Source organism: Athene noctua, chromosome 12 (genome assembly GCF_965140245.1).
Source record: "Athene noctua chromosome 12, bAthNoc1.hap1.1, whole genome shotgun sequence".
Lineage (NCBI taxonomy): Eukaryota > Metazoa > Chordata > Aves > Strigiformes > Strigidae > Athene > Athene noctua.
The window spans coordinates 22482128-22492257 of record NC_134048.1 but is presented as its reverse complement, the minus strand read 5'-3'; the positions used below and the strand labels follow the sequence as shown (position 1 = coordinate 22492257).

Below are 10130 nucleotides of genomic sequence, written 5' to 3'. Positions count from 1 at the left end.
AACATCATTTTCCTTCCCCTTATGTGACTGCCAGCTGCCTAAGGCCTACACGGACACGTTGGGCAACACCCCAACTCATGCCGGCCCGGCGGCAGTGCCAGAGCCGCAGGCACAGCGAGCCCGCAAGGGGAGGTTTCAGAGCCAGGCTGGCCGGTTTTAGTGTTTAATTCCTCTGGGGAATCCGGTTTTAACCGGGGAACACCCCGGTTGCGGGCCCGGCCCCGCGGTCGCGCCTCAGGGCGGGAAGGGGCGGAGGGGGGGTTGTGTGTACGCGCCGCTACTCGCGGCATTACGGCGGGAGGGGCGGGGCGGTGGGCGGGGCTCCGAACGTGGCGGCGGCTCAATAGGAGCGGGGCCGGGGCGGGCCGGTGGCCGGGCGGGCGGCGGCGCGGCTGGAAGGGCCGGGGCGGTTCTAGAAGCGCGGCGAGAGGGGCTGCGGCTGCCGGGTGAGCCGGGCGGGCGCTCGGGACGGGCGGGCAGGGCTGGCCGCAGCCCCGGGCTGGCAGGGCGCGGTGGCGGCCGCAGGTGTAGCCGCTCCGCCCCGCTCAGCGCTGAGGGGCAGCGGGGCGGTGGCTCCCCCGGGGCGGGCTCGCAGCCGCCCCCTCAGGACCCGCAGCTGCTCCCTCGGGGCTCGCAGCCCCCCCACTTCCCCCCGGGACTCGCGGGGGTCCCTCTCGGGAGCGGGGAGTCAGGCTGGGGGGGTCCCAGGGGCTGGGTGAGCGTTCGGGCAGCGGGAGGGCAGCTGAGGGGAGAAGGGGGGCTCCAGCTCCCAAGGGCCGCGGTGAGGCGCTGGACCTGCCCCCGCCGAGCCCGTTTTCCGCTGCCTGGTGTCGGTGGGCGCCGGTCCGCGCCCCGGAGCAGCGCCGGGTTACAGGCTCTGGCGGCGGGGTGAGCAAATGGCTCCGGCCTGGCTCCCTGCTGCTGGGCGCTGGCGGGGGACTGAGGCTTTGCTGGGGGGAAAAGCCGAAAATAACACTCCAAAAATATCATTGGGTCCTGGTAAACATGTTAGAAGTGTCATCGTTACAAAAAAACGTGGAAGGGCTGATTCCCCTTTTCCTTTGGGTTTAGAAACAGCTGATATTACCACTTATTTTACTGTGTGTCAGCTGCTGTATGTGCGTGTGTTTCCAGCCTGCTGGAGCCTCGGGATGGAGCCAGTCACGCCTGTTAATCTTCATGAAGGTGTGCAAAACCCCACTGGTTCTGTCTCATTTGGGTTTAACCTGAGATGTGTTTTCAAAAAAGAAAAAAGCCCCTTGGTGAAATCCCGCAGACGTGCGGCTGAGCTGGGGTGATAAGCCCGCAGAGCGCCGGTGTGCGGTACCGTGCGGTGTGCGGAGGCAGAGGAGGGCAGGCTGGTGTGAGAGCTAAAGGCACTCGCTCCCTGCAGGGTTACCACAGCTCAGCTGGGAAACAGGAGCTTGCTGCGGCATAGTAATGCAAAACATGCTTTTGACCAGACAGGGGTAATTTTATTTTAAGCAGCGAAGCATGTCCTTATAACCTGGCAGCAAGGAGGAGAGAGGCTGTGCCTTGGTGGTGGTTGGTATTCCTAGCCAGTAATCACCCCTTCCTCAGGGGGAAGTACTGAAGGTAGGCTTTCCCAGAAGACGTTTTTATAACAAAATCTCTTGCCCCTTAATTTTATAGGTGCTCTGCGAGGGTGAAGCTGAGCTGAAAGGCCACCACAGCCGTGTTTACCAGATTAATACTTAAATTTTCTGGCTTTTAGGACCTAGGAAATAATCCCTGCAGGTATCTTGTAAGTATAGCCACTAATAACTGCCACGCACATTTTACAGGCAGAACATTATTCTACAGTTGTAAATTGGCATTGCTATGACACTAACAGACAGGAATTTTGCTTCTTGCTTATGCAATAATTTCTTGAGATTAATTTTTCTTAATGTAGCTCATCCCAGTGCAGGAAGTATGAGCCCAGAGTATGATTATGTATTTCAAAGACAGTAACAGCAGAGGGAGCATGATGTAGCATTTAGTATAAGAAGTTTTTCATTCTAGGTTTAAGTCAAGATTCCAGTCTGTTTATAATTTCCATGCTGTGCACACTGGCAAACTTCCAAAGAAGCAAGCTGTAAACACAGATATTTTTCCTATGACTAGTTCTGATTTTTGTGTATGGCTTTCTATATGTCTGAGAAATGAGACTGTGGAGTATGGTGAGGGGGCACGTTCTAGGGTGATCTTAGAATAGAGTCAACCCCCGCACCTCCAAGATAATGTCTGATTTTAATTAAATTGCTGATATTAATTGAAAGAAACAATTCATTGACAGTGGACCTTTGTATACAGAAACCCAATTATTTTTGACTAGGAAGGTTCTTTAACGCTGCACAAGCATACAGAAGGTTATATTAAGTGTTGTGATAATACTAAAATGATGGGCTTTGCACAGTAAAATGCAGTCTAAATTTTGATGCTGAAAAAATAAGCTCTAGTGGAAAAAGAGCATGCAGTCTTGCTGTCTTGACTAACAGTGTGGGATTTGACTCCAGGCTGCTTCATATGGGATTAGTTTGCAGACGCTGCAGAGTAAGATGCAGACAGATTTGCTGTGCCTTAGACTAGCATGAATCTTCTTGCCTGTTGGAGTGTGGAAGAAATATTCCTTTCTATGGGTTTAAAAAAAGCCTGTTGGGAGCTAATCAAGGTGATTACAGTTTCTAAGGTTGTTATTATAATGAAAGATAACACAAGCCGTTCTATAGTGGAAGAAATGCACGCAGTTTTGCATGAATGTACTGTGTCCGTGTTAATGTGTGCAAATGAACAGTTTTCCTCATTTTCTTTTGCCTTGCCTTGAAAAATGCAAGGCAATCATGCTGTATTATTTGCTAGGCAATTATAATTGTTTTCAGATGCGCAGTAAACCCTTTGGCAAAAAAGGTAGTGATGTTGGCATAAGCTGTTTGAGCAGTAAATGCAGCGTGTGCTGGGGGAAGGAGCTGGGAAGCAGTTATTTGATGAGGGAGAGAACTCACTTGATGGAGAGCTTGCTGTTTGTAGTGAGGTAACTGTGTGCTGCCCTGGCAGTGTGTGAATCCTGTCGTGAGGTTCAGGATATGACAGCGTGGGCTGTGGGGGGAACTGGTAGGTCTTTAAATCCAGAGTTCCTCAGGTCAGAGGGGTGGTTGAATGTTGGAGCATCTGAGTTCATGTGAATGAATTTTGGCCCTGAATTATTGTTTCAGAGGCTTCAGCCAGTGGTGAAGGCTTGCTTTCTTAGGATAAATGAATGTTTCCTTAGTATTTAATAGTTTTTAAATAGTTTTATGGCTGCCATCATGTGCCAAGCATTTCCTGGCTAATGTGTCAGGCTAATCTGCAAGACCTGAAATACTGCTACAAGCTGGATATTTATGGCTCCTTTTCTTACAGAGGTATTGAGAGAAGCTCTTCTTGGCAACATCCTGAAAATCTGCTTACTGCTCAGCCTATCTTTTGGCTCTAAATAAGCATGTAAGCAATCTTGCAGGTTTTTTTTTTGTACTCTTTACCACTTAAATATAATCAGCCTTATCCACAGCCATCAACACTGATAGCAAGTTGTTGCCTACTTTTAAAGCTCCATTGTTTGTGGAGGGGAACGGGGATGAAGCCAGCTGCACAGTCAGTTCACTGCTTCTTACTGTGCCTGCAAGCAATAAGACAGTGGGTGGAAAGCCCTGGTGTTTGGCAAAGCCCCGGGCAAACCTGTCTCATCCAAGAGTCCAGCCTCAAATTGCTGTTGGAGGATGGACCATTCTTCAGAGCCTGGCATGTGGGCCTCTTAGCTGTATATGCACCAAGAGCCCATGAGTGGCCTGAGATGACTTTGAAGTAGTGATTTGCTTGTTAGCTTTCACCATGGTACTTCAAATTTAGGTACATGCAGCAGGGATTTTTCCAGGTGCCTTTAATAGCATAGACAAGCACAGAAGAGGAGATGGGCTGTAACCCTTATTTCTGCCATCAGCTTGTAAATTGTTGCATTGGGATGGTTCAGAAAAATGGTATTGGCAGTGTCTAGTTACGATACTTTCTCACAAACTTTATTCCCTTGTAGCAAGGTGTGGGTATAGGTCTGAGAATGGAACCAAGCCCGGGAATGCCAGTCCATCCTAATTGCTTGAAAAAAGCATTGCTGTATGTTCTGAACCTCCCCCCCAAAACCCGAATAAAAAAACCAAAAGCCCAAACCAAAAATCTGGAGGAAATAGAAAACTAGATTTGTTGGGAGTAATTAAAATTTGTCACGAAGGAAAACATGTTGCAGAGAATGTCTGATGACCCAAGCAGTGACTTCTACTGTGATCTGTGCTCAGTATTGGCAACATTCTGAAGCAGTGAGTTGGCAGTCAGCTCAGCAGTGATGGTACACAAGTTTTTGTCTGTAATTTTGTATGTCTCAGTGAAGCGTTGCACACTCAGTGCTTTTTTCTTCACTTCTGAGCTAGCTGTTATACCTGTTGTTAGCCAGCTGCATCACTGCCTTGAATGTGAACTACCTTGGAGTGGCTGTGAGGTAATGTCAACTGAGCTTAGTGGATTGGAGACTGAAATACAGACTTAGAAAGAAATGTGTTCACAGGGGCTGAAAACAACCCTGTGAAACCTTTTTTCCCCCCCACTGAGTCTTTGGAAAGAGATGACCTTGCTGGGAGCAGCTAAATCACACCCCAGTTCCATACCTCTCGTAGAGAAGCACTATATAGCAAATAGCACTCCCTATAGCAAAGGGAGTGCTGTCATGTCGAAGTGGTGCAGTGGAAGAGTACTGTGGGTTTTTCTGGAGTTCCTGTGATCAAAGTGAGTGTTCACAATACAGCAAGAGTCACATTCTGGCCTGATTTGCCATAATAAGCAATGATAAGGGGTGTGACTTCTTTAAATTACATGGACTGGTCTCATGTTGGTTCCACTCAGTTTAATTCTATGTAAGAAGTTTGTAGAAATTCAGAGCCTGGATGAAGGACTCGCTTTTGTTAGTCCCTGTTTTTAGTTAGGCTGGTCAGCAATTGAAGGGTTTAGTTCTGAGCACACCCTTATCTGGGATGGAAAGCTGACAAGAGTGAATGATGAGCTGTGAGATAGTGCAACTCGAATCTCCAGTTACCTATCCTGTGTGCTGCTACAGTGCAAATCAAGTCCCCTTATACACAGTTGTGCCAGCTAAATGGTACTTGCTGAGACTTGCAGGGTGAAGGGGAGAGAGGGCTGCTTTTTTGTCCTTCTAGCTTGAGCAGTTGTGGGTAGATGTGCTGCCTTCTGTCTAAAGGAAGGTCTGTGAGGGTCATGCTCATGTTCTGTGGTGTGCAGGGCAAACTGCAGCCTATCAGTTTGATCAGAAGTGGGAGTCCTAAAGGGACTGCATGAGTAATAGATATTTCTTCCCTCTTCTGACCTTAAAAAAGTCATCCCTTTGGCTCATGTGGGAGTTGGCTTGAATCCCCCATGATTAGATATGAAATTCAGAGTGGGTGAGAAACTGGTAACCCTGGTTAATGTGCAAGCAACTTGTATTTTATAGTTCAGGTCCGTGTTTTTATATTTATCTTCTTGATTAAGAATTTTGGAAAGTTTATTTAATAAAGAATTCAGTTTAACTTGTGAAGAAAAATTCCATCCTGGTCTATTTTGTCTAGAAGAACCTTTTTTCCTTCTGCCAGCACTCTCTGAAGTCTGACAGCACTCTTTCCAGTGGCAGCAATGATTCACTGGGGTCTTACACTCTAAAGAAAAGTGTTTGTACAATATCCATCTGCTCAGTGCTTCAGCTCTGCTGGCTGGGCATGTTTAAGGGAGTTTAGTTCTATCAGCGTTGCTGGGACAGCTTCTCACTCCAGCGAGAACTGTCTCAGGTGAGGCAGTAGTACCTCGGAGATGAGCAGAGACGTGTGGCCTCCAGACCCCTGTGCTGATGCCACTTGACGTAGCCCAATGAGCCAGGATGGGCTTGTGCTGGGCCATCTTAAGAGCCCATGCTCAGGACAGGGTGAGCTGCCTGCTGCCCCTTCCTGCGTGGGGAGCTCTTGTAGCACAAGGCTGAGCTGAGCCCAGTGGTTCTGCTCAAGCCTTCTCAGTCTGTTGCAGAGGAATTTGCTACTCAAATAAAAGGAGATCTGAAATTCACCTGTCTGGCATGATGTCTTTGTCATTTGAAGATGCTGTTGAATAAAAGCCAGGAGTGTAGGCAGTATTTGTCCTACAGACTTCTTATCTGGTATTTCTATGCAACTAAGTTCTTCCATCCTCTGACTGAAACACACCGGCTTTATAAACATTTGTCTCGGTTATTGAGGTGGGAGGTGTTAATGTCCCTTCTGCCTCTTACCCTCTTTGTTAGCAGATGGTTTAGCTGTGGTGGGGTGGGCATGCATACGTGTATGTAAGCACACATGCGGGTGCTGTCCAAGAATGTGGTTATAACATTATGTTCAGTCTCCTGTAATTCATTATTTGTGCTGGTTTTCTGAGTAACAGCTGTGAAAAGAATGTGTACAAACACCCTGCAGCCAGGTGTCCTGCTTGTTCAAGCAAGAGCTGATTTCTGTTTACTGAGGTTTCTGTTTATTGACTCAAGTGAATCTGAGTAGGATGGCAAAGCTGTTAAAGATCTGCAATAAAGACAAGCTGCTAGCTGTAGTGTTTTTGGCAGATATCCTCAGCCATGAGAGAACATGGTGGGGAGGTGGAGGGCGGAGAATGTAGAGTTGTGTTGTTTTAACTGGAAAGTTCCCTTGTAATTGTTTTGCCAGGCTTTGTGTAGCACATCCAAAAAAATCACTCTGTGAAACAATGACAGGCTATGCAGATGGACAGTTGTGGCTTAATATATCCAAATTAATGTGCTTCCCAAGTGCTTTTGACTTGCTGTGCTCTCTGCTACATCGCTTACTGTGGCTTTTAGTATTGGCAGACCTCTGCATGGTACTATTCATTCAGCTTTGCTCAATTCTCAGATTACCCATGTACTAGGTCTGAACTAACTTAAACAAGCAGTCTGGGAATATGTGGTTTGCAGGGGGGTGAGAAACAGAAGAGGGAAAGGAGAAGACTTATTATGATGCTGTGAGACATTTTCCTGCTTACTCATGCTTGCAAACTGTTGTGGTTAATGTTTCTGATTCCTCATGTAGTCTTTTAAAGTAATCAGAGGGACAATTTAAAACCAATCATCTTGCCATGTGATAATACACAGCAGAGAACAGAGCTACTTCTGATGTTCTTAGGGATGGTAGCATTACTGGCGGTGTGTTTGGTGTTTATGCCCGTGGCACCCACTGGTGAGCTCAGCTGAGGGTTTCTGTCATGCTGTGGGCTTGAAAAAAACCCAGAAGGGAAAGGCAATATCAACCTTCTGTCTTGCGTTGGGCAGGCAGGTATGTGGAGCTCAAGGGAGCAAGGAGCTAGAGTTGTTTCAGAATTATTTTATTAATACCTTCCCACTTGCTGTATTGCTTGAAATTTTAGGGTGTTCCATGTATTTTCCCTTCCCCCTTCTATCCCCCATTCTCACAGATTTAAGTGATTCTGTTCTGCCCCAAATAGCTGCAGGGTATTTAATGTGTTTGGTGTAAGAGTGGGTTGCAAGCAGTGACTTCCAGCCACCAATTTACCCAGTTAGAAGGGGTAGGAAAAAAGAATTGCTCCTTGGATTAAGGTGAGCAGTCATATTTGTTTTGACACCGCGTGGGTGCTGAGCTCCGGGTCTGCTGAGCAGCAGTGCTTGTACGTGACAGCTCGGTGAACAGGCGGCTCTGGGGTGAGCTGTGGGCTGATCCCAGAGCAGCACAGGCTCCTCATAAATTTCCTGGAAGAGGCAGCCCTGGCTGTCAGATCTACCAGGAGAATTACAGCTCCCAGGAGGATCTTCTCTACAGACCTTGCCTCTCCTTGCTTATCTGTGGGCTCAGACTGGCTTTCCCCTCCGTGCCCCCGTTGGGCTGTGCCCTTAGAGATGTAACAGTCTGCCTTCAGCCTCCATCTCGAGGAGCTGGGTCTCTAAGCTGTGGCAGCCTTTGAAATACAGAAGTCATACAGGCTGTGCCCAGAGGCATGGGGGATGATGCATCTTGAATAAGCAGAGTTGGAAATTTCACTTTCAACTTTTCCAACCATCGCTGCCACCTCCACGCTACAAAAATCTGTATTTCTCTATTTGGCTTTCTCACTATTTGTATTTCTAGACAGCTTTTATATAACTGAGTTTGACAAGTCTGACCATTTAATTTAGGCTTCTGTTATTATTGGAATATAATGCAGCTTTGTATACTCTCCTATTTTCCAGCTGTAATTATGCCTGAAGTGGAAGGCATTGAGCTGCCCTTGCAGAAGATCTTGTTCTCGCTGTCTCTGGACAGATATGTTGCTTCCAATGCTTCTGTCATCTGGGCCTTCCATGGACTGCAGTGTCCTCCATGTAAATCCCAAAGAATATACCAGATAGCATTTGAGACCGTTATATAACAGCTTCTGTGGCTGAAGAAGTCTTTTTTCAAGCTTTACTTTTAGAATTCAGTGTTTCAAGGATCTAAATAATTTTTATGAGGGTGGAATGACTGAAGATGAAGATTAATGCCTTGAGTTTTTTTCTCACGAATAAGTTAATATTTTTTTCCTCCTTTTTCTTTTAATCTGTTACAGGTTTGAGCTATCTAGAAGATGAAGCCCTGGCTGCAGTTGTTCTTTACCTGTATTTTCTTGATCTGGCACACAGAAGCAGAGTTCTTCACCTCCATAGGTATGGAAAGAACCAGTGCATGGTGTTGTGATGTAGTTAATGTGATTGTAAGCTGTTAAAGTTTACAGTTGAAGCATATGGCTTTCTTCATATGGCCCTTTCAATCACTGTCTGCAATAGGAAGAGCTACTCCTCCATGTTCCTGATGCTCTTCTGCATTGCAAGTCTTGTGTCAGTGCGATTTGTTGGGTAACTCGGTGCATTGTGAACAGCATGATACAAGTTTTGGGGCTCAGTCAGTAAAGTAGGACAGTGCCTGTGTTTTATTAAGAATTGTGCAACTGCTGTAGTCTTGAACACAACACAAACTTTATGCTTAAAAAATGTAGTCCTGACTTTGTGATATACGAAGAGAATTTAAGTGATAAAAATGTGAAATATTTTCTTTCACAGAACCTGAAATCTCCTGTCTCAAAAACCTGGAGTTAGTTATCAGAAGGAACAATTAATATCCCCCTTACCTTATGTGTGTTTTGAAAGACCTGAGTAAATCCTGAAGAATTTACATTGTTATAAATCCTGAAAATAGATTGATTTTTATGACAGTTTAATTCTTGTGTTCTAATAGCCATGGTACAACCATGTTTGATTGTGGCAGAGCCTAAAAATAAGCACAAACTGAGTTTTCTGCCCTGACTTGGTCTAATATTCTCCTGTGGAATAGTGTGAGGAATTTACCCCTGTAAGGATAACAGAGGTTGATTAGCTCTAACTGGCTGTTCTCCAGAACATGCCTCGAGCTCACTGGGGCTGTGTTTCTGAATGATAGAACTCGGAACTCGCAGTGGTTTATTTTGCACCACTGGAACTGCTCAGCCAGAGCAAGGCAGAGTGGTGTTTCACAACCAACCTCCAGCACGTGCTCCCGTGCTCTGGAGTTGGCTAAACAGTATTTAAATACAGATGTATTATTTCGTTTCTTTTTCTGAAGTTAAGCAGCTTTTTGTGCAAGGTTACTGTGAAAGATCACCTTTTCTTTATGCTTACTTATTCCTGAACCTTTCCTGACTCTGAAAATAGCACAACCTGCTGACTTCCATCTACTTAATCATGCCACATTAATAATTACTTTGGAATGCTGAAACTAAAGCTGTGGCTGTATTTGTAAAGTTCATCTGGTCTTTCGGTGTTTGGTCTTTGAAAAGTGGAGTTTGTCGTAGCAATTAGGATTGACCTGCTAGCACAACTTCCACTAATGCTAATCAGGAAAGAGAGAGTGTGTGTGTCAGTCTATAAACATTTAGTCTGAAATTCCTCTGTAGTTAATAATAGGTTGTGTTTCCATGGTTACCCATATTGAAAAGCTGTAACTTTAAGTGATGCCAATGGTTAGACCAGTAATTTCTTAGCGTGACCTAATCTGTATCCACATGCAGAACAGATG

The 10130-nt window shown here is 46.0% G+C and overlaps 1 protein-coding gene across 4 annotated transcripts in view; it reads left to right on the top strand.

Annotated features, from left to right (window-relative positions):
• Window positions 1–331: 331 nt before the first annotated feature.
• P4HA2 (prolyl 4-hydroxylase subunit alpha 2) overlaps window positions 332–10130 on the top strand; it is a 30387-nt gene continuing 20588 nt past the window's right edge. For all 4 annotated transcript variants that reach the window (XR_012634416.1, XM_074916132.1, XM_074916133.1 and 1 more), the window contains exons 1-3: window positions 332–446; window positions 1654–1758; window positions 8650–8746. Coding sequence is in view for 3 of the 4 variants with exons in the window: in XM_074916132.1 (XP_074772233.1) it covers window positions 8668–8746 (79 nt within the window). In the remaining variant the exon portion in view is untranslated. The remainder of the gene's footprint in view (window positions 447–1653; window positions 1759–8649; window positions 8747–10130) is intronic.